The sequence below is a fragment of the Leuresthes tenuis genome, unplaced genomic scaffold, assembly GCF_036924035.1.
Source record: "Leuresthes tenuis unplaced genomic scaffold, fLeuTen1.0.hap1 SCAF_20, whole genome shotgun sequence".
NCBI classification, from domain to species: domain Eukaryota; kingdom Metazoa; phylum Chordata; class Actinopteri; order Atheriniformes; family Atherinopsidae; genus Leuresthes; species Leuresthes tenuis.
In genome coordinates this window covers 22,344,025-22,368,317 of record NW_027325374.1, presented here as the reverse complement: position 1 = coordinate 22,368,317, position 24,293 = coordinate 22,344,025, and the positions used below count along the sequence as shown (strand labels likewise).

Here is a 24,293-nt window from a genome sequence, read left to right as displayed (position 1 = left end):
TTGCAGCTGTATGCAGCCACTTGAGCCTAATAGCAAAATCATGCGGAGCAACCTGCTGCCAGTTTCAACCATTTAGCTACTCTCATTTATAACAAAGTTTCAAAAATAATTCTGAATCAACCAACTTGAAGCTGCTGTAGTAAACAGACATATTAACTAAACTGCTTTTAATAAGTCCTCAACAGTATAAATATGTACTGTTAAACTTGTCGGTTCCATTGGTCAAACTTTTGTGTAAAGCAGCTGGATGCATCACCGTTTTACGATGGGTGGGCCTGGCATTTGCAGTTGTTGCAATAATCAGTCACAAGATCAGACGGAGGAGGATAAGTCTGTTAAATTGACTGGCTGGTTCTTCCACTGCCGTTTGGAAAAAGTTGAATTACAACTCGCAAAACAGTAGACCTAGAACTCAGTTTGGCAAAGTGGGATGTCACCCTGTTCAAAGTCAGTAAGAAGCAAAACTGTTCATACATACAACTAAAAGTTGTATGTATGAATCTGGCCTTAATGATAGGGTGAAAAGCTCAGTTATCAGGGAGGTGCTCTGAGTAAAGTTACTGCTCCACCACATCAAAAGGAGCCAGCTGACATGGTTTGAGTGTCTTTTCAGGAGGCTTCTCCAACATCTCACTGGGGGAGATGTTTTGAACATTTCTAACTGGGAGGAGGCCTCTCGGCAGAACCAGGACCTTGTAGAGAGATTATCTCTCTCAGCTGACTGTGTCCATTCAGGGGACCTAGTGGAGGCAGCTAAAGAGAGAGGTCTGGGAATCTCTTTTTAGACATTTGCCCCCGTGACCCAGTTCCTTATGAGCCTGAGTAGCTTACATGGTAGCACATCAGACATATAATTTCAGGGTCTAAGTTCCTGTTCAGTTGCTTTTAAGACAGTTTTGGAAATTCTATTGACTTGTGATGCAGGGGACATGTGATATTTGATTTTTACATAGAATCTCCTGTGCTTTTTTTTAAATTTTTTTTTGTAAAAATTCTTTTATTTTTATATTTTTAACTAAATTCTATTTTTTGCATTTTAGAATTCAGTCTGATTTTATCATCATAGACATCTGATGTTGTCTATATGGTTTTGTGCATCATATTTTTCTGCAGTTTCATTTTGCACTTTTGCAGTGTTTTTCCAACATAGTTGAGTGCATTAAGTTGATGACAGTGTGAATCATGGCACTTGTTGATAAATCCAGTTAGTCTTGAGTCTCCCAACAAACAGAAAGTCTGTGTCTCTTTGGTTTAGGTGACCCAGAAGTCTGGAGCTCATGTGAGGGTTTTGTCTGATTCAGGGGAGCCTGGATCTAAGGCGGCCATTTGTTTCCTGCTGCAGGGCTCAAAGGAGCAAGTCCTGATGGCCCGTTGTGTCTTGGAGAACCTGGTCACCGACTGTGAACCAGTGTCTGAGATTTTGGAGGTTCCTCAGACCTCTTTTGGACGCATTATAGGTATACTGATTGATAAACCCTTTTCTTCAGGACCTTTTTGCTTTTAAAAGAAGCATATATTGTTTTTTTAATCACAAGGTCACAAAATTGTATAAGGTCTTAATGAACTGTCTGGGCCATGCTTTTGTCAAAATGACACACACTACAGCAACTCCTTTTCTTCTTTTAAGTTATATCTTTAAAACGGATTATACAGTGAGAGCTCAGATCACACACCAAATCGAAATATACCAAAAATATTTGACTAGTGATTACATTACAATGTTACAACATTTTGTAAGAATTTTGGAAATACTAAGTAACAGCTGTGCACAGGCAAACAAAATCATATTTTTGTGTAAAATCCTTTTTCTCAAGTGTACTATGTAACTGATGTTGAGATTTGATTTTGATATCAAAGCATAAAGCAAGATGTAGACTTTTTAACAGATATCAAGCTAAAGTTGTAGGATAACTTTGTTTTTTTTTCTTATACATGTTGAACAAGGAATGTATTGTGTGATCTGTTTGGTCATTCGTTGGGCTGCTGGAGGGTTTGGATTTGAATGTACTTATTTTAATCTTCTCTGGAGAAAGTTACCAAGGGGTTGACAACAACAATAACTTGTTGTCTGTCCTTAGTAAATGTAATACAGCTTTATGCTGCGCAAAACCTGTTGCAACAGACAAGATAACTGGATAAGCCGTTGACTGAAAAAAGTCCATTCTGCGGTAGGCCCAGGGTTTGATTTCAATTTTGAGCCATTTGTTGCTTGTCACTATCCCCCTTTGTCTTCCTATTTATTTAGCATAGAGATGCGAATTTCATATAAATATACTATTCCATAAAAATTCAATATAATTATACTATCTTTTTAAGATTAATAATAACCCTGTGACTCATGCATGTACACAAACACGCAAACAAAACCGCTAATGCATGTTTCTTTGCTATCACTTTCGTTCATAATGCAGTGCTATAATTTACATGAAGCGCAAAATGTTTCACACATTGGTTAAAAAAAATGTTTGTAGGGTGCTGCACTCTCAAATGACAAAAGCATAGTCGTGGCAAACTATTTGCAGGCTAGCTTTGCTAGCTTTACCTGGAAGAGTTTGTACTGTATTTCACTTGTTGAAAAACACTATTGGAAATACATCTGTCTGGAAAAGATGTTGGCTGAACTTTTAATTTATTAAAAAAAAGTTTGTTTGTTTTTTTCTAATACAAAGCAAAACAAAACTGTGTTGTAATTGTTGTCCGGTCGTACATTTTTTTTCTTTTCTTTTTTTTTTTTTTCTTCCCATTGTTGAGGCGGCTGTAGCTCAGGAGGAAGAGCAGTCTCCTACCACTCCAGAGGTCGTGGTTCAACTCGTGGCTTCACTGGGCCACGTGTTGAAGTGTCCTCGGGCAAGACACTGAAACTCTATTTGCCTACCGATGCTCAGAACAAAGCACTCTGTAGCGTGCTGTATGTGTGGGTGAATGTGGCATGTAGTGTGAAAGCGCTTTGAATGGTCAGATATACAAGAAAAAGTGCTATAGAAGTGCAATCCATTCATTTATTTCTTAGTGTTATTTTAAGGTTACTGGTAAGTTTGAAAGTCTCCCCAACATGTGTTTCATAAATGAACTTCTTTAATTGAAGTTCATCTTAAATCGCTGATATTTTTTCTCATATAATTAGCTGTGGACTTTTTTTTTTCTTTCTTTTTTTTTACACACATTAATAGGATTTTATATTTCAAGCGTGTCTTTCTGCTAATAGAACAGTGCATGTCCGATTGAGTCAAATTAGGGTAATTGTTCATGGTAGTATATGAACACATGACACACTTGAACAATGTAGCTAATCAGTGCGTTTCTAACTGGTTCTGGACAACAATGGAGAAGGACACGGTATGTTTATGCATTTAGCAGACACTTTTATCCAAAGCGACTTACAAATGAACAGTACTTTATGTTGGACTGTCTTTGAACAAAAACAGACAGCATCAGTTTTATGTCATTTAATGTCTCATAAATAGTTTATGAAGGAGGACATTTATCCATACTTCTGTGTGTATGGATGTGTGTGTGCATGTGTTGTTGCAGGCCGAGGTGGTGAGAGTTTGAAGCTGATCATCAGGACCACAGGAGCCAAAGTGGCCTGTTGCAAAGAAAAGACGCAGAGCCTGGAAGCAAAAGGCAAAGTGACTATTACAGGGGCCAGATGGGAAGTAAAGCAGGCCAAGGTGAAGTAGGCTGTCTCGTACAGATTATCTCTGTGACGCTTTCCTTCTCAGATTAAGTGTGACTTCTACTTTTGTGATGTGTTTGCAGGGGATGATTTTAGAAAAAGTCAGAGAGGACTTGATGGTTAGGACAAAGATTTCAGAGTCATCAGCGCTTCGCCAGAAACGTGGTCATACTGTTGTGGGTCAAAGGCCAGACTGCGTGGAGACTAGATCATCACTAGGGCTTAACAACAATGGTCCCATCTTTCAGACAGAGATGAATGGACTTATCCATGCTAATGTAACCACTAGCACACTGCACAGTATTTTTGACAAGATGGAAGAACTGAAAGTCATGGAAGGCAAGGCGGAGGAGAAGAGTCTTTCGACAGGCTCACCCTCTGAAGTTTGCAAGTTTGAAAGTTAGTCACTTTTAGTAAATAGCATGTTTAAGACAAACTGCAGGTTTCCTGTGAGGTATTTTTTAGCCCAGTCATTTAACACAAAGATTATTATTGTCTTCTTTTGTGTGTCCCAGTTCCCAGCCCAGACCTGAGCTTCCAGCCTGATGAACATTTGGAGGTTTATGTTTCTGCATCAGAAAATCCAAATCACTTCTGGATCCAAATTTTAGGAGTTCGTTCACTTCAGCTGGACAAGCTAATAGAAGAAATGAACTCCTTCTACACCAGTGGAAACACCACAGTAAGAACATTTCCTGATGCTTTAGTGCTTGTGTTGCACTAGAGTGTCTATGACAGTACTGAGTGGCAGGAGAAAAGTGAGGTTTAGATTCAATTCTATTCAGTAATAAATCAGTTTATAAATCAATAATCCTGAAACTCATCAGATTATTTTCATGTGAATTATCTTGAAGTTGAGCTACAACAATTTTTCAAGAACTGTTGATAGAAAATGGAATTTTGACATAAGTCCATAATAAGCAAGCAAGAGTCTTTTTTTTATTCTCTTTTTTAGATATAGGTTTAATTATACTAACCTTAAAAACCTGTGGTACATAGCCTGTCAACAAAACCAAGCTAAAACTACTCTTGGGTCTATGGCTGATTAATCCTGATTTGAAGATTGCTGCCACTCCTCCTCCTCTGCCTGTGGTTTTAGGACTGTGTGGTTCAAAGATATATTGATGTGAGAACTGCTGAGAACTGCTGTATGCCAATATAACCAACACAGGGAGATATTGTACTTATTGTAGTCTGACTCCACAACAGCTGCTCACTATAGTAGACTCACAGAGGAAATTAAGGCCCCTTAATAGTAGCTACATTGTTCATTAAAATTTTGTCAGATTTGCACTCCTATCACATCACACACATAAAAAGATTATATTTGACTCCATCAACAGTTCTTCTATTTCAGCAACACTCTCCCCTGCGTTGAAAATGGGTGATTTACAGCTGATGTTGTGGGTCTATAGGATCAGCGGGTTGAGACCATTGTAGTAGGAGATATTGTGGCAGCTCCGTACCGAGACCATGGCATGTGGAACAGGGCTAGGGTGCTGGGAGTCCTTGCCTCTGGACTAGTAGATCTTTATTATGAAGACTTTGGTGACAATGGGGAGCTCCCCAGGGACAGCCTCCGCTGCATGAGGTAAGGCATGTCACAATGGAGGGAAAACACTGTCATTGTCAGACATCTGCTGCTTTTTCTTTAATCACATATAGCATATATAAATGGCATTTGTAAAACTATATGGTGATGAGCTGCAACCAGAGGTCCGACTAACATGTAGGAGAAAGCAAAGCAAAGCATCTAAAACAAGTTAAGAATACACCTGCTCCTTTAGTTAGCCCTTCTTATCAATCTGCAGGGGAAAAAAAAACATAGACGGGCAGCACAAGCTCACATAGACAGGATATTGAAATGGCATGGCAGAAAGCACTTGATTGTTAGGTTAAAAACATAAGAAACATTCTGAATGCATTTGGGTAAAAGACAATGCAGTTTGAGTTCATGTCGACCAAAAGAATGAGATTGTAAATACAAGTGGCTTAAATGACCCTTATGGGTAGAGTGTGGAGCTGAATCATTTGCAAGGGGCTCAGAGTAGCACCGCTGCTCCTAGTCATTCAGAGGAGCCAATTGAAGTAGTATCTGGTCAGGATTACTTCTGAATTGCTTCCAGGAAAGGCATTTCAGACATGTCATACTTGAAAGAGGCTTCGGAGCAGATCAAGAACCCACTAGACAGAATATATCTTGGCTGGCTTGGAAATATCTTTGTGTTTCTCTGGAAGACCTGGGGAGCAGTAGGTCAATGAACGTCTGCTTACATTATTGCCCCCACAACCCGATAACAAATAAGTGTTAGAAGATGAATGGATGGTTGCATAAATAGATGTTTCAAAACAGTGAATTAGGCTCTCTGCCATGCTATAATCCCACGACAGGGTGAATTTTTTTGAATATAGTTTGAGTTTGAAAACAACAAAGCTAAGTATTAACAGCTGCTGCATTAAAATTTCAGGAGTGACTTCCTCAGCTTACCATTCCAAGCTATTGAGTGCAACTTAGCTGGAGTGAGTCCAAAAGGTAAAGGCTTTGTCATCTTGATCATTTTCATCACACAAACACCTGACTGAGAATAAGGTTAAGGTTTCAAACATTTTCCTCTGTTACTGTGACATCTTAGTTGATTAGCCTTTAATTTAGCCTCTTTTCCAGTATTTATGTTTTGATTTGACCTGTCTTTCTGTCATTTCAGGAGAGATGTGGACTGAGGATGCCCTGGATGAGTTTGAACGTCTGACATACTGTGCCTCTTGGAGGCCCCTGCAGGCCAAACTCTGCAGTTACTCCCACTCTGATATCTCCTCATGGCCCTGTGTCAAGCTTTACGACAGCAATGAGGGAAAGGTAAGAAAGATTTTTCTTATTTATCTACATGTCTGTGTTTGTACACAAATATTGTTGCATAAAACCCACAAATTTGTCCACTATAGTTTGTGGATATCGGTGAGGAGCTCATAAGGTTGGGTCATGCGGTCGGCTTTCAGGAAGTGTTGAATGGGAGGACTGAGCAAGACAAACTTGGCAGTCTTCAAAAGATGCTGGTGAGTCACTGAGTTGGAGTTTTTTTTTTTTTTTTTAAATGTCACCAGTTTTATCATAGTACAGTAGGTTGTGATGACGGTTTTCTTTGTAGAAATGTAGATGATTATGGAAGCTATTGTTGTCCAAGTGAAAACAGCCACATCTTCACTGACATGAGATCTTACACACAATGATATAGGAACCAAATATGCAAGAACTGTGTAGTCAAATTAAATCCCACCATTGGGGCTTTTAGAAGTGCAGATTTTAGTTTGATAGACAAATCTTAACTCAAGCTCCACTCACTAGTTTATCTTTTAGATTTCAGTTGGATCTCACTTTGTTCATCTGCACCTACAATTTGTGTAATCTTTCTGACTGGAGAAAACACTTGGTATGACGAGTAAAAATATATTAAGACTAGATTTGTACATTTCCACATTTCCACAAAGACAAACTAGAAAAACACAGGAACAACGAAATATCTGTTTTCTTATGTGTAAAAGTTTTGTTCACAAAGACTTTTCTTGGCTCTGTAGACCAGTTTAACTTATTTCATACTTCATAAATAGTTTTTCTCAGAAAAAATCTAAAATTTGAAGACAGATGTCCCTAATAATGACCCTTTACCAGTTAAAATGTAGTTGAAAAAGCTAGTACTTGAATACTTGAATATGGTGTTGTTTGATCAAACTGATGACATCATATAGATCCTAAGCGATACACAGGCTTCCTGTGATAATTTAATCCTTGACCGAACCATTAAAAATATTGTTGATTGGTTTTATTTTGTGTTTTTGCAGGATGATGTAATAGGAGCGTCATCAGAGCTTAGTCTCTCATGCATCAGTTTATCAGGTGAGTTAAGACAATCAGATCTACCATAAAGTTGGTCAGTCAGTGGTTACATGGACATGGATCTGTGCTCCGTCGCCTTTTTAAGAATCGGAATATACAAACTAGAGTCATGTGAGGGAAAGCAGGACACTCAGCGGGTCTACATGATGAGATTAACTCTATTATAGCTATAGTTGGGTTATGCTCCTTATCTGAGCAGGGGGTAATTATCCTTGGATATATTGCGCTCTATCCGATCCACTGTCGTCTACATGCACGTTCAGTGGGCATTTGGATCGAGTTATCTCAGGGTCTTAATTCGATCGCAAGTAACCCGATCTGATTCGATTTCTTGTCAGATAAAGGTGTCTACATGAACTGAATAAGTCAATCTTATTGTAAATTAGCCATTAATCTGATCCGATGGCGCGCATGTAACCGCACTGACTATTATATTAACCCACACTCTGCAGAGGTGTTGCTTCAACATCAAGTGATCTTATTTATATAGCGTCAGATCACAACAAATGTCATCTTAAGGCACTTCAAAGATACATTGCAATTCAAGCCAATAATAATCAAATTAATTGTTGTCCAATCAAATAAAAAAAAAAATCAAATCCAAATTAGTCCAGTTCATATATTGGCTATTCAAAAAATGTGTCTAGCCAAGGAAACCAACAGATCCCCAAATGCAAATCACCAGTTGTCAGCATGTATGAGGGTGAGGTGAAAAGAAAAAAGATTCCTTTTAACTGGAAGAAACCTCCAGCAGAATCAGACTCAGGAAGCGTGGCTGACTTGACCAGATGAGGGTTGAGAGGATAGGACAGAGGGGGCAATAAGTATATGACAAGTTACGGAACAATAATGTCATATGCACATGGAGAGTAAAGAGAAAAATGATAAAAGGTGCATCATGGGAGGCCACGCAGCAGTCTAGGCCCACAGCAGCATAACCAATGTTTTAATCCTAATCTTAAAAGTAGTTAGGGGCCTGATAACTGAAGGTTCTGCCTACCATTTTACTTTTAGAAACTCAAAAACCACAAGTAAGTCTGAAGTCGAGACCAAAGTGCTCTGATAGGAAAATATAGAACCATGAGATCTTTAAGATATGATGGAGCTCGGTCAGTAAAGAGCTTTATATGTGAGAAGAAGAATTTTTGGGACAGCCCAAAAATAAAGGATCACAGTTGTTCAATCTTGAAGTAAAAAATGCATGCACTAGTTTTTCTGCATCACTCTGAGACTGGATGTTCCTAATTTTGACAATATTTTGAAGGTGAAAGAGGGCAGTCCTGTTTTTATATGCGAGTCAAAGGACAGATCTTGGTATAAAAAAAAATAACACTCCAAGTTTAGAATATACACAAGTCCACCATCAGAACCTAAAAAGTGCTGTTTCTGTGCTAGGATATGCTTTGAACCCTGACTGAAACTCCTTAAACAGATTGTTTCTGTGAACATCATCACAACGTTAGGCTGCAACAATTTTTCAAGAACTGCAGACATAAAGGGAGATTTGAATTGGATATATATATATATATATATATATATATATATCCATCAGTCTTGGATCAAGAGTAGATTTTTTTTAAAGACTATGTTTAATTGCAGCAACCTTAAAGATTGGTGGTACATAGCCTGTCAGCACGGATTAATTGATCAAATTCAATTAAAAGTGTTTAAGGGAAAAACTTCTTGAACTATTTGGTTGGGATGGGTTCTGAAATACATGTTAATGGTTTAGAGCTTCAGAGCACACAGCTTTGAATTCAACTAAAGAGCCAGCCTTCTTTTACTAATTACCGTATTTTCCGCACTATAAGGCGCACCTAAAAGCCTTAAATTTTCACAAAAATCGGCCGTGTGCCATATAATCCGGTGCACTTATGTGTGCACTGGATTCCAAACTCTGTCACGGATACCGCCATTTTGAATTTACCTCGGGGAGCACCGAACATTCATTGGGCCATTAAGCCCCCTCCGCATCACTCACTGCTCTCCCTTCACGACGCTCACCTCCACATTCACTTTTGCCGCGCCTCTTCGCTCTTGTACATTGGAAATGAATGGCAACTGGCCACTTCCGTCGCTCGCTTTGCGTTCAGTGTGAATCCAGGGTTAGGCGGATCCCAGCCATTCACTCTGAATGGGGTGAAGATTGTATCGAGCTCGTACTTAGCGATTGAATCGTGTCATCATTAATGCTGTTGCCCATGTGTGCCTATTCTTCAGTCTGAGATGGGTGATGCAGACCGATGTGCAGTTCATAAGTGTAAAAACGGCCGCTGTTGTCCTTGACCGTCGGACCATTTCCCGTTGACAGAGGGACGTAATACATACCCTACGTGTGCTGGCAGCCATAAACCAATCAGAGAACATTACATAATATGTACGCCTTGTAATCAGGTGCGTCTTATGTATGAGTTAAGTACAGAAATAGACCCCATAATTGAGGGTGCGCTTTATAATCAGGTGAGCCTTATAGTGCGCAAAATACGGTACCTTCTTTTTCAAAGGGGCAACATTGTCCAATGTTGTACTTATTGAATCTGTAACTCAGTCAACAAGATCATCATGTTGTGTAGGAGTAAAGATTAGGTAGCTGCCCTCTATTGTATTAGCAGATGGCACAGAAAAAAAGGATAATGGGATGTATTTTTTTTAAAAGTATAGCTCCCCCTACCTGTGCAGTAGCATCACTACACCCAACAACATCCCTGTAATAGTAACAGGTCATTTGCTCCATCTACTAATTACAGAAACCCATATTCAACTTGATTCCAATTAGACTTTCTTCTCATTTTATAACTTCAGCCATCACCCCTCCAGTCCCTAGCTCTGCTGCGGTATTACATCCACCCCAGCTCAGTGAACTCATGTCATTACATGACCAGAAGCTTTAGCCCATTACAAGAAAGTCATGTAATGGGATAAAGTTTCTTCATCTAAACATAAGGAGTCTATTGCCTAAACTTGATTTTATTAATGTACTAATTACCGACTCAGACCTAGACATCCTAGTCGTCACTGAGTCTTGGCTCTCTGGAAAAGTGTCAGATTCAAATGAAGCCATTAAGCCTAACCCTCTAAAATCTACACTTAGCTCTTCTCTCCCCTCACAAATAATTAATGGTAATACTTGCATCTCAAATAAATCGGATATGTGCAATGCCTTTAACCACGACTTCATTACCTCTGGTCACTTGTTTGATGATAACATGGTCCCAGTTGTTTCCGCTCCAGATCCAGTAGTCAGAAATACATCCAATTCCCCAGGAGTTGAGACCTCTAAGCCAACCTGAGGTACTGAAAGCACTTAGTCACCTTGACCCTAAGAAGTCCAAAGGCGAAGATGACCTTGACCCATATCTCCTGCACCTGAGTGCTCGCTCAATTGTTGCTCCCCTTACATTAATTTTTAATCTGACATTCTCATTGGGTAAAATCCCACCTGTGTGGAAAACTGCTCAGGTTGTTCATTTATTTAAAGGCGGTGATACCAATACCTTAGATAATTTTCGACCAATATCAAAGCTATGTTGTTTGGCCAAAATTTTAGAACACCTTGTAAATCTTCAACTGCGGGCCTTCTTGGAATCAAACAGCATTCTTCAATCAGAAGTCAGGTTTCAGACTGGGTCATAATACTACTACAGCTACTGCACATGATGTTAATAACATCAGAAATGGATTGAACTCTCACCAGCACTGTGCAGCTCTTTTCATTGACCTGTCAAAAGCCTTCGACACTGTGGACCACAACATTCTAGTATACAAGCTCTCGTCCATTGGCCTCGACAGCCCCTCTCTCAACTGGTTCTCCAACTATCTCACTGGGAGAACGCAAGTAGTTTCTGGAGACGGAGTTAGATCCAACTCTCTTGTATTGCACAAGGGTGTTCCACAATTTTCTCTTTACGTTAATAACATTGTCCCCTCCTAACCTGCAACATTCATTATTATGCTGATGATACTATTTTAAATCAGCTGCTGATAACTTACAATCTGCCTTCAACCATTTCCAATTGTCTCTTATTGCACATAAACTTGTATCGAACTCTGGAAAGACTAAACGTTTGTTGTTCACAAGGTCCAACGAAAATAACTCATGTCTTAGCATTGACACCTTACATGGACAACTCATTGAAACTGTCATTACTTACAAATACTTGGTCATTTGGCTGGACTCCAAGCTCTCTTTTTGTACTCATGTTGATCATCTCATCAAGAAACTCAGGCCTAGAATTGTTTTTTTTTTTTTTTTTATAGAAACAAGTCTTGCCTTTCAACTTTTAACAAGAAGACCATTGCACATGCCTCTGTAATGTCTGTTCTTGATTTCAGTGATGTAATTTATATGCATGTTTCAGCCTCAATACTGAAAACACTAGATGCCATTTTCCATAGTGTCTTACGTTTTATCACCGGGTATCCATATTCAACACATCACTGCACTTTATACAGCAAAGTAGGTTGGCCATCCCTCACCGCCCGCAGAGAACAGAACTGTCTAATATTCATTTATAAAACACTACTTAGAACACTACCTCCATATCTGACTTCACTTTTAACCTCTGCAATACAGGTCTCCTCACCCGCTCTCAGTCCCATATCAGACTCCACCTTCCTTGCACAAATACAGAATTAGGTAAAACAGCCTTCTCCTTTTATGCCCCATACCGATGGAATAAATTACAGGATTCACTGAAAATTGACTCATCTCACTTAGTGCTTATAAAAGTAAACTTCATACCACAGTATTGGGTGTTCAGACCTGTTTCTGTTTTAATTAGTCTGTTTCCCATCATGTCTCTATATTTTTATTTTGTTTTTATCTTGTCGTATTCACTGTATGGTATTACTGTCAAATTTTTGTTTTTGTTTGCTACATGGCGTCCTTGAAAAAGAGAGCTCTCAATGGACCCTCCCTGTCAAAATAAAGGTTAAATAAAAATAAAATAAAGTTGGTTACAACACGCTTTATTTATCTACTATAAATAAATTTCTTCTAAGATGCTGTGTAGTCAAGTAATGTAAACTCAAAATTATATAAAAAGGTCACATAAGACAGGGTTATGAGGAAATACTGTTAAATGTTCATTCTCAATGCCATAAGTCAGCACAAGATTAAGAGACTGAGTAGGTCTTGAAATTGACTACTTTCAAGACTATGTGGCACTAACCCATGAAAGTTATGGAAGACAGTTAATGACATGGAGGGTAAAGCTGCACCATCCAAACTACCTTCTTCTCTCATCTGGGACGGAAACATTGTCTCTGATAACAAACGTATGGTTGACCTTTTCAACCAGCATTTTGTTCAAATTTCCAATTCACCTATTGCCATAACTTCTCATGACCCCGCCCTCAACCTCTCTCCCCTGAACACTCCTGACAGAGTCCCCGCCCATAGATTCTCTCTGCAGGATGTCTCTGTGAGGGAGGTCTTTGAATTCCTGAGCAAGCTTGAACCTAAAAAACCACTTGGACCGGATGGCCTGGACCCCTTTTTTTCTTAAAGTTGCAGCTCCCATTGCAGAACCCATTGCCCTCCTTTGCAACTTATCCATACACACGGCTGAACTACCATCTGCCTGGAGGATGACGTCAGTACGCCCCTTATTTAAAGGGGGAGATCAAACTGACCCCAACTGCTATCGTCCTATCTCTATTCTACCATGCATAGCACAAGTTCTGGAGAGGCTGGTCTGTAAACAGCTGGTGTTTCCTAAACACGAACAACATTTTATCTGTTTTTCAATCTGGGTTTCGTGCAGGCCACAGCTGTGAGACTGCAACTCTCAAAGTTCTGAATTACATCATCAGTGCTCTGGACTCATAGCATCACTGTGTAGCCATCTTCATCAACCTGGCTAAGGCTTTTTTTTTTCCTTCAACTCTCTTTATTAATTTTTGAACATAAGCCATAACAGTCATACAGACATCATACACATTTACACATACACATTTATATATGAAAGAAATTTAAGTTCTATTAACTTGTATATCTCAGAGAAATAGACAGATGTGGGAGACCAACTTAAAAGACAAGATTATACGTATGTGCATACAAACATATACATTTAAAAAACAAACAAACAGGAATAACAAATAAATGAATAAAATATAAATAAATGAAAGTCCTTTCCTTCTATTGAGGGTTAAGAGCACCTCTAAAACTTGCCATCAGACTATTGTATTGTGGTTAAAATAATCAATAAACGGCTGCCAAATTCTATGGAACTTTCTTTCTAGATTTTTCATTAAGAATCTGATTTTCTCCAGCTCTAAATGTCTCATAATGTCTGTCATAAGATTTTAATAAGTTGGGACTGTCTTTTGTTTCCAATTAAGTAGTATCAATCTTCATGCAAGTAGACTAACAAACGAGACCATACTATGTTCCATATTGCTTTCCGTCATACTTGAATCAATAATTCCTATATAACCGCCACCAATGGGTCTTTATTAATAGGTCTATGTAAAATATTTCCTAGAGTGTTTTAAATAATGTCCCAGTAATGTGATAGTTTTGGGCAACTCCAGAACATTGACCCAGTGTTGCAGGTCCGAGTCCACATCGGTCACAGGAAGGATCCACTGAGGGAAATATTCTATGAAGCTTTTGTTTTGACCAGTGTAAACGGTGCATTATTTTAAATCGCAGGAGACCATGTCTTGCACATATTGAAGACCTATGAGTCTGTGCTAAAGCCGTCTGCCATTGTTCTTCTGTGATCCCCCTGCCTAGGTCGTCCTGCCAGGCCAAACTCAGATAATCCATAGTAGGTTTATCTGACAGGTTTGGCAGATTTTCGTATATTTTTGATATTCCTCCCTTTTTATCATGATCCTGCATAAGTATCAAATCCATTGAGGATTGGTTGGGAGAATTTGGGTATGATTGATTAATCTGAATAACAAAACTCCTTTATCTGTAAATATTTATAAAACTGTGACCTCGGAATATTGTATTTGTTCTGTAACTGTTCAAATGTTGGAAAGACTTGATCTATGAATATATCTAGGAAGGAATGAATTCCTTTTTCTCACCAATCCTTAAATACCGTATTAGTAAATGAAGGTGCGAAGGCGTAGTTTTCTATAAGAGGGCTTTGAAGCGAACAAGACTGCCAATCATAACATTTTCGAATTTGGGACCCAATCTTGAGTGAATGGGAGACAACCGGATTAGTTTGTGAGTCAGGATCTACAGTGGGCAAAGCTGAGAGCAACATGGTCGGAAGAGAACAGGAATAACAACAGGCATTTTGTATGCTTAACCATAGCGGAGGCTTTTTTGCAGCCAGTAGGTCATCATTTTAATGTTACTCGCCCAATAACAAAGTTTAAAGTTTGGTAACCCCATACCTCTTACTGATTTTGGTCTCTGTAGGAAGATCATCCTTAATCTAGGTTTTTCCTGTTCCAAATGAATTCTATGATTATTCTATCTATGTTTTGATAAAAACCCTTTTTGATATAAATTGGAATGCACTGATATAAAAAAGGAAATTTTGGGAGCATGGTCATTTTAATTATGTTGATCCGGCCTGCTAATGTAATGGGAAAATGGGACCATCTCTGCAGGTCTTCCGTTATAATGTCTAGTAATTTTTTAAAATTCTCCTTGTATAGATCTGCAAAAGTTCTGGTAATGTTAATACGTAAATATTTAAACTCTGAGATCCTAAAGGGCAATTCGTCTAAGAGTTGTTGGTCGTTTATGGCCTTTATTGGAAATAATATACTTTTGCTCATATTCATTTTATATCCTGATATTTGTCCAAATTTGTTCAAAATTTAGATTATTGCAGGGATTGCATAAAGGGGCTTGATCCATGAAATATACTTTGAGCCAAAACCAAACCTTGACAGGACCGAGAAGAGGTAATCCCACTCGACCCTCTCAAAGGCCTTTTCCGTGTCCAGTGATAATGATAATGATATTTCAGAGAGTGAGTTGGAGTTGGATGTATAAATCCTATATTAAATAACCTGCGGATGTTACGGGTCATTTGTCTATTTTTGATAAAACCTTTTTGATCGTTGTGAATTATTGTTGGGAGTACATTTTCTAGTCTAATTGCCAAAATTTTAGCTAGAATTTTGGTGTCTATATTCAATAGACTCACCGGTCTGTAAGGTGCTGCATCCAGTGGGTCTTTTCCCTTTTTATGTATTAGAGTAATTGTTGCCTGTTAAAATGTTGTTGGAAGAAACCCTATTTCAGATGACTCATTAAAAACTTTCAAAAGAAGAGGTGCTACCTCTATAGCAAAAGTCTTTCATAAAATTCAGGTGAATACCCATCCGGGCCTGATGCTTTCAAGTTTTGCAAATTGCTAAGGTAACCTCCTCCAGAGTTATAGGTTCCTCTAACAAATCCCTATTCTCCTGACATATGGAAGGAGTGTTCAAGTCATCAAAGAACTCTTGTATAGTTCCAGAATTAGCTGCTGTTTCTGTTGTACATAGTTTAGAATAAAATTGTTTGAATTCCTGATTTATTTCTGGTTGGTCTTTTGTTGTACTTCCAGAACCGGTGCAAATTTAATTTATAAACCTGGATGCCTCAGATATCCTTATCTGATGAGCCAGTTGCCTCCCTATCTTCTCCCCATGCTCATAGTATTTATGCCTGGAACGATTTATTAATTTGGTTGTCTCAGCTGTGGATAGGAGATTGAACTCAGTTTGCAGACTTGTCCTCTTATCAAGCAGGTCAGGAGTAGGAGACACTACATATTGTTTATCCAATTCAACAATTTGTTCTGTTATATTTTTTCTTCCCTGATTTTGTGTTTTTAACTAACTGAGCGGAGTAGGAAATAATCTGTACTCGAATATATGCCTTTAGGGCCTCCCATAAAATACTTTTAGAGACCTCTGGAGTCTCGTTGGTTTGCATATATAGGGCTATCTGGGATCTGATAAACTCCACATAGGTTTCGTTAGTTAGTAAACCGTTATCCATACGCCATGTTTTGGTTGAATGTCTACAGGGAAAGTTAAGTTGCAATCTTAGTGGGGCATGGTCTGATAAAACAATGGCTTCATAATTATCTATTTTACTGCTGAAAGTAGTTTAGAGTCTATGAAGAAGTAGTCAATCCTGGAGACGGATTTATGTGGCTGAGAGAAATATCAATATTTTCGTTTGTTCTGGTTCATATATCTCCTTATCTCTATTACATTAACAGACTTTATGTGTTGATTTTGACTGTATAATTATTGTTGGTGATTTTAACATCCATATGGACAACCCTCAGGACAAAGGGACTAAAGACCTGAGTAACACTCTGGAAAACTTTGGGCTGACTCAGCATGTAACAGAGCCCACACACAACAGGGGGCACACTCTAGACTTAGTGATCTCTAAGGGTCTAAGCATTTCAAAGATTACTGTGTCTGATGTGGGCCTATCTGACCATTCCTGTGTTTTCTTTGAGAGTATGATTTCAGTGCATACAAATGTCTCAACAGCAGTGATCTCAAAACGGTGTATAACTGAAAACAGTAGTGAGATCTTTAACCAGGTCTTCTCTTTAACACCTGCCCTGTCCAGGGGTTCAGTCAGTGAGCTTGTCAGTAGTTTCAATACTAAAATGTTAAATGTTATGGATACTATTGCTCCCATTAAGGTGAAGGTTATCTCTGGAAGGAAGAAGTCTCCATGGCGAAATTCCACACTGGTGAAAAATGGGAAAAGAGAGTGTCGGAAAGCTGAGCGCAGATGGAGAAAAACAAATCTCCAGGTTCACTATGACATCTATAAAGAGAAACTTCACTCTTATAATTTACAACTGAGGAATGCAAGGAAATCCTACTTCTCTGACATCATCACCAAAAACAGTCATAATGCTCGGGCCTTATTTGCTACAGTTGACAGGCTAACAAACCCTCCTGTGTCAGTGGCAACTGAACTTCATTCCACCATGGCCTGTAATGACTTTGCCAAATTCTTCATAGACAAAGTCCAAAATATTAGACAAGCAGTTGGTACATCAGCAGCAGGTTCAGCATATGTACTGTGTCCACCAAGTCCTCCTCTTGCTGTTTAGACATCCTGCCAACAGGTTTTTTCAAAAGGGTCTCAAAGACTTTGGAGTCAGACCTATTACTGATTGTGAACTTGTCCTTAACGTCAGGTGTGTTTCCAGAGCCACTAAAAACAGCTGTAATTAAACCTCTGCTGAAAAAGGACAATCCTGACAAGACGCAAATTAACAACTACAGGCCCATCTCAAATCTCCCATTTTTAAGTAAGATCATTGAAAAAGATGTTTTTCAACAGCTTAATTACTTTTTAACACAAAATAACTGCTATGATACCTTCCAGTCAGGCTTTAGACAGCACCACAGCACTGAGACTGCTCTGACCAAAGTGTTTAATGACATATGTCTGAATACAGACAGTGGAAAAATGTCAGTCTTAGTTTTACTGGATCTCAGTGCTGCCTTTGATACAGTTGACCACAATATATTACTCAAACGACTGGAGAACTGGGCTGGTCTTTCCGGAACTATACTAAACTGGTTTAAAACATACTTGGAGAACAGGGAGTACTTTGTGTCAATAGGTAACTTTACATCTGAGCAGACAAGAATCACATGTGGAGTTCCCCAAGGTTCCATCCTGGGACCTCTTCTGTTAAACATCTACATGCTCCCACTGGAACAGATTATAACAAACAACCAAATAAACTACCATAGCTATGCAGATGACACACAGATGTATATAACAATGTCACCAGGAGACCGAGGGCCTGTACAGGCCCTTGGAAAATGCATTGAGGAGATTAATGACTGGATGTGCCACAATTTCCTCCAGCTAAACAAAAACAAAACTGAGGTAATTGTCTTTGGAGCCAAAGATAAACGATTGAAAGTCACCACAGAGCTTCAATCTATAAATCTAAAAACTACCAACCAGGCCAGAAATCTGGGTGTAGTGATGGACTCAGACCTAAATTTGGACAAACACATTAAGGCAATAACAAAGTCAGCCTACTATCACCTTAAGAATATATCAAGGCTAAAAGATCTGATGTCTCAGCAGGACCTGGAAAAACTAGTCCATGCATTCATCTTTAGTAGGCTTGATTAATGTAACAGCATCTTTACAGGTCTGCCTAAAAAGTCAGTTAGACAACTGCAGCTCATCCAGAACTCAGCTGCTCGAGTCCTCACTAAGACCAAAAAAGTGGAGCACATCAGTCCAGCTCTGAAGTCTTTACATTGGCTGCCTGTCCATCAGAGGATAGACTTTAAAGTTCTGATGCTGGTCTATAAAGCTCTGAATGGTCAAGGACCAAAATACATCAGTGACCTGCTGACCCACTATGAACCTTCCAGACCCCTCAGGTCATCTGGATCCGGTTTTTTATCAGTTCCCAGAGTCAAAACCAGACATGGAGAAGCTGCATTCAGCTTCTATGCTCCACATGTCTGGAACAAACTCCCAGAAAGCCTCAGATCAGCTGAAATACTGTGTATTTAAGTCCAGGTTGAAGACACATCTATTTTCAGCTGCATTTGAATAAGCTTGAGTTTCAAAACGGAATCATGTTTTAACTATTGATTTTATCTTTCATATATATAATTTCTTTCTGATTTTATCTATTCTTATTTCTTTCTTTTGTTTAAATTTTAAATCATGCTTTTTATTTCTTCTGTTTTAATGTCTCTGTAAAGCACTTTGAATCACCTTGTTGTTGAATTGTGCTATACAAATAAACTTGCCTTGCCTTGAGTTTCGCTGATTTAGACAAGGAGTGTTGCTTGTTCGATGGTCTTTCAAGCTAGAATGAAACACATGTCCCACCTAATTCTTATGCAATTGTTTGTGTTATTTTGAGATGCGTTTCTTGTAAGAAGGCTACATTGGCCCCCAATATCTGCAGATGAGCTAGTACATTACCACGCTTCACAGCTCCATTCAACTCTTTGCAGTTCCAGGTAATAAATTTCACCACACCTTCCTCATCGTTCATGAAGGATCTCTCTGGGTTCCTATCCATGGTCTACTCTGAAAAAGATAATGATAGCAATGGGGATGGTCCTGCATCCATACAGAGGAAAGGAAAAAAAACAGAAAAGGACAAAAGCAGACAAACGAAAAACCACAAGACGTATATGTCATAACTTCTAACACTTTGAATATTACCCCCCCTCCCCCCGACCCTTCCCAAACAAGTGGTGGGGGGAAAAAATAGCCTATCAAAATCCAAAGGCCATTTAACACCCCTCAAAAGAGGGAGAAAAGGGTATCAAGAAAAGAGTAGAAAAACAAAGCAAAAGCAACAGACTTGGTCTCTAAGCTCCATTTACGTTTTAAACCTCCAAACTCTTCACACTTATACTTCACACAAAAGAGTAGCAAATAACAATAGCAACAAAAGTGGATCTGTAAATTAAGTGATTCATTCATCTCTTAAATACTATAATGACCAAATAACTTGTGTCCATGGTTGTCTATCTCCTTAAGATTATATTATAGGTTTTAAGAATGTACACATCCAAAGCCTTAGCAGAGAACTGACACAGAGGGATGCACAGTGTTGGTGAGAGAGATAAATAAAAGGGAAGAAATCAAATGCAAAACCTGTTATATCGACTATTTCCACATAAGTCCTAAGTCATCCACAGTAGTTATTGATACCCCAAAATTTAAAACGCAGGATATCAAGCTCAAATCACTACTATTACTCGCGTTCATGGGGGTCAGTCCACTTTGGCGATCTTCTAGTCGTAGAAATCCTCAGCAGCTTTCGGGGAAACAAAGGAGTGTCTAATGCCGTCCACATTGATGGCGAGCCTGGCTCGGTAGAACAGGCTGTACATGACGTTGGCCTCCCGGAGTTTCCTCTTCACTGAATTGAAGGCGGCATGTTGTTTGCTGACCTCCGGGCTCATGTCTGGAAAGATGTACACCTGGTCTCCCTTGTATTTCAGTCGCCCTTTAGTTTTGCTCACATCCAGTATCTTCTGCTTATTCACGTAATAGTGGAGGCGGACGCGAATGGCCCACGGTCTCTCTCCGCTGGTCGGCCGAGGGGCAAGTGTGCGATGTGCCCGGTCTATAACCACCAGGGAGCTGAAGCTGTCGGCTCCGAGCACAGCGGTGAAGAAATCCGCAAGGAACCTGATCAGGTTGCCTCCTTCGGCTCCCTCTGTAATACCGACCAGTCGTAGATTTTCTCTCCTGCTTCTATTCTCTAGATCCTGACATTCGTTACTGACTAGTTGTTGTGACTTCTCCAGCGCAGTTAAGACGAGCGAGTCTTGCTAACTAACTGGAGAGTTTGTCTCTTATGGCTCGTATGTCAGCTTTTGCCTCTTCGCGGAGAGCAACAATGTCTATCTTAATTTCTTTTAAATGATGTCGCGATCTCAGCTTTTATCTGAGCCAACACTGCTTCTCTGGATGTCTGTAGCTCCTCTCGAAGCATCCGCAGGGAAAGCGTGGTATCAGGTGTTTTCGCAGGTGTATTCATCGCTGCGCTGTCGGCCATTTTTGCGCAGCCTCGTGTGAATGGAATTATCGTTTTCTGTACGTGATGTCCTTGGTGTTTCCCTCTGCGCGAGTTCTTCCTCATATCAGGAGTTTTGTTTCAAGGTGGTTGAAATTGAGGTAACGCCCTTTTTTTTGTTTTTTTTGGAGGCTTAAACCTAATTAATAAGTGTTAATATGTCGCCTGCTGCCTACTCCATCAAGCCGACCGGAAGTCCCTGGCTAAGGCTTTTGACAACATAGTTCACAAACAACTTCTAGTTCATCTAAACTCCATCTGTGTTTCAAACAGTTCGTTAGCCTGGTTCGATAGCTATCTCACGGGACGCTCCCAATTTGTGAAATATGACTGCATCTCGTCACAACCCCTGTCTATTTTAAAAGGTGTCCCACAGGGCTCAATCTTAGCCCCAGTCCTATTTTTAATTTACATAAATGATATAGCCCTGTGGACCTGCAGGCATCCCATGGTCTAAGAGACAAGACAACCACAGGAGGGAAAGAACTTTTGTAAACATACCAAACAATATAGAAACATTCAGTTGAATAAAACACTGAGAGTACGCCTACTTTTCTTTTTCGTTTGAATTTTTTAACATCCAGCTAATTATGAGATATTACTTCATATGAGATAAGGAACGAACATAGTAATACTGATCTGACAGAACAATGCGATCATTTCACCCTACAGAAATCATAATATTTCAAGGAAACTTCATCTGATACTAAACCAGACAGATTTTTCAGCCTACTCCACATAGGCTACTTCTACTTGGGTTGTTTAGAGTTGATATTAATAATTATTTAAGCTAAAAAAAAAAGAAAAAAAAAAGGTTTAAAAACCTCCTAACATCATGAAAACCATGTTCAAACGGAGTCCAACATGTTCCTAAAGCAACAAAACTTATGCAGCACGTGAACACCGAGTTACCTCCAAAGTGTTCAGAAGTGTCAAGAGACAAATATTTCTCTGTAATAAGATGATTAAATTAAAGTCAGCATTTAATAAACTTAGAAAAAATTTCCACCGCTGGAAAATGATCACCATCACCTGCATGAATTTGCAGTTTAGTGACAAAGTCAGTATGTTCTCATGAGAACAGGGTACACCCAAGTGATTTAGCAACTACAGGCTTAGAAAAACTTATCTGGAGATAATGGTAGGTCACTTCTTTAGCAGGGTCAGGTTCTCAGCTGTCACCCTGAGAACTACGAATGTTTGATTCCATCTTTCTGTTTGAGATCTCATTAATTTCCAGTTAAACATTTACATTAGATTTGTGTAACAAATAGTTAGATGTGTAAGATGTCCTGCATTTGCTGTTACTGGTGAGCTGTTAACTCAAATGTGGAGTAAATTTTCTCAGCAGCAAAAGACTGCAGCGCGCACGCTGCAATGTAGTCGAGAGCTATCTTTCCACAAAGCCTTTTAGGGGTGCAATGCAATTGTCCAACCAGGAACTCTAGAAAATAAGCCAACTTTCTGATGAGTTACTCTGAAGCGGTGCAATGTAATGCTGCACTGTACAAACATGTTTAGTGTGATAAGTCAAAGGTGAAAGTGGATAACATTAAACTCTGCTCTTCAAAGCTTCAATAAGCCAGTTCACACATATTCCTGATTTACAAAAAATAATGTTGATATTGCAACATTCCAAAATATTGGACCTGAACCCGATTTAATGTCCGATTGTAGTTAAGCTGTTAACCAGCAAACAAGGCCTGAGTTTAAAAAGTAGGTTTCCTAAAGAAGTTTATTCAGCCTTAAAGACTTCAGACTCTGCTCAATCCATCCTTCATTTGAAATCAAAACACAATAACCTTAACTGAGGTGACTTTGTGGTAAGATTCAGACATGAACAATTGTTCGATTTTAGGAGTAGACCGTGTGGAACGAACAGGTGAGCATGCAAAGGAAATATACTGATCTCCTGGGGAGTCAGGATTAAATATAATAAAGATGTTCAAAGTCTAATCTTTCTGGCATCTTGGTTACGGTTGTGACATGTTTGTTTGTTTCCATTTGAATTTGAATTTTCCATTTAAATCTTATTGAATCGTTGGCTGAATGCCGTGTATCGTATCGTGAGCTTAGTGTATCGCTACAGCCCTACTCCTAATGGAGCAAGTTGTTGCAGACTGCCTTTGAACCAGGTTGTGGTCAGATTTCCCTAGTGGTGAGAAGGATGTGACTCTGTATGACTTCTGCACATTAACATACAGCAGGTCAATTGTCCTTTTGTTTCTTGTCGGACAGTCATCTTACTTATTATCGACTTGAGCTGTTGATATTCTAAAATATTGTGTGTTGAATGATTGTTTATTTTTAAGTGAATGGGTAAGAATCTACCAGATTTGTTGCCATATTCAAAGTTCTCCAAGCAAAGTCTTTGCACCATGCAGTCTTTGATTATGTGGGATTTGATAGTGGCACTTTTTGGCCAGATGACATGGAGCAAGTAATGATTGTAAACTCATGAATGCAGTCTTTATGAAGCAATATGTCACTTTTAAAGTTTCAGTGAAACCTAAGAGACTTTGTATTTTTACACTTAGGCCCCTTTCATATTGCTTTCAGTTAATCTGGTGACAGCTGAAATTATCTGGTGCATATTCAAGCTTAGCTCAGCTGCGTCTCAAAGAATGTCCGACCGGGTGAAACAGACTCCTGAAAGAAAGTTCCACCTGTTAGAATTCCACGCTCCCGCAACTCAGGTCTTGTATAAAAAAACAACAAAAAAAAATTGTGATTATCATATAACCACTTTTACTGTCTCTTAGAAAAAAAGAGACTAAAATACAGAAGCACAGTAGTGGTGAGTTTATTTAACATATGATCAGCTGTTCAGTAATGCAGTAAATACAGCACAGTTCTTGTAAATGAATGAAAGAGAAGTGTTTTGATACTTTAGTTGAAGCTTTTACTCTGTCTGACCATATATCAGTATTTGCTCTTGCTCCTATCCACTTCTGTTTTGCTCAGAACAATGCTCCACGTTTGTTAGCTTTATGAGAATTATTGTGGCAGTAAACAGTAAGTTAAAAGTACTTAAGCTGTATGAGCTCACAAAAGTCTTAGTCTCAGGAGTGGGGACAGGGACAAGTTCAAAGAGTAAGTACAACTTTAGCAAGGCGATAAGAGATGCTAAACTACAGCACTCTGAGAAGCTACAAAACCATTTATCAGCTAACGACTTTGCTTCTGTCCAGAGAGGGCTCAG

General features: G+C 39.1%; 1 protein-coding gene across 1 annotated transcript in view; it reads left to right on the top strand.

Moving 5' to 3' along the window:
• The window catches only part of tdrkh (tudor and KH domain containing), a 35,155-nt gene that overhangs the window by 4,747 nt on the left and 6,115 nt on the right, over positions 1–24,293 (top strand). Inside the window, exons 4-12 of the mRNA XM_072373587.1 lie at positions 1,256–1,457; positions 3,532–3,671; positions 3,760–4,075; positions 4,192–4,358; positions 5,092–5,267; positions 6,145–6,209; positions 6,382–6,533; positions 6,620–6,730; positions 7,514–7,568. Of these exons, the coding sequence (XP_072229688.1) occupies positions 1,256–1,457; positions 3,532–3,671; positions 3,760–4,075; positions 4,192–4,358; positions 5,092–5,267; positions 6,145–6,209; positions 6,382–6,533; positions 6,620–6,730; positions 7,514–7,568 (1,384 nt within the window). The remainder of the gene's footprint in view (positions 1–1,255; positions 1,458–3,531; positions 3,672–3,759; positions 4,076–4,191; positions 4,359–5,091; positions 5,268–6,144; positions 6,210–6,381; positions 6,534–6,619; positions 6,731–7,513; positions 7,569–24,293) is intronic.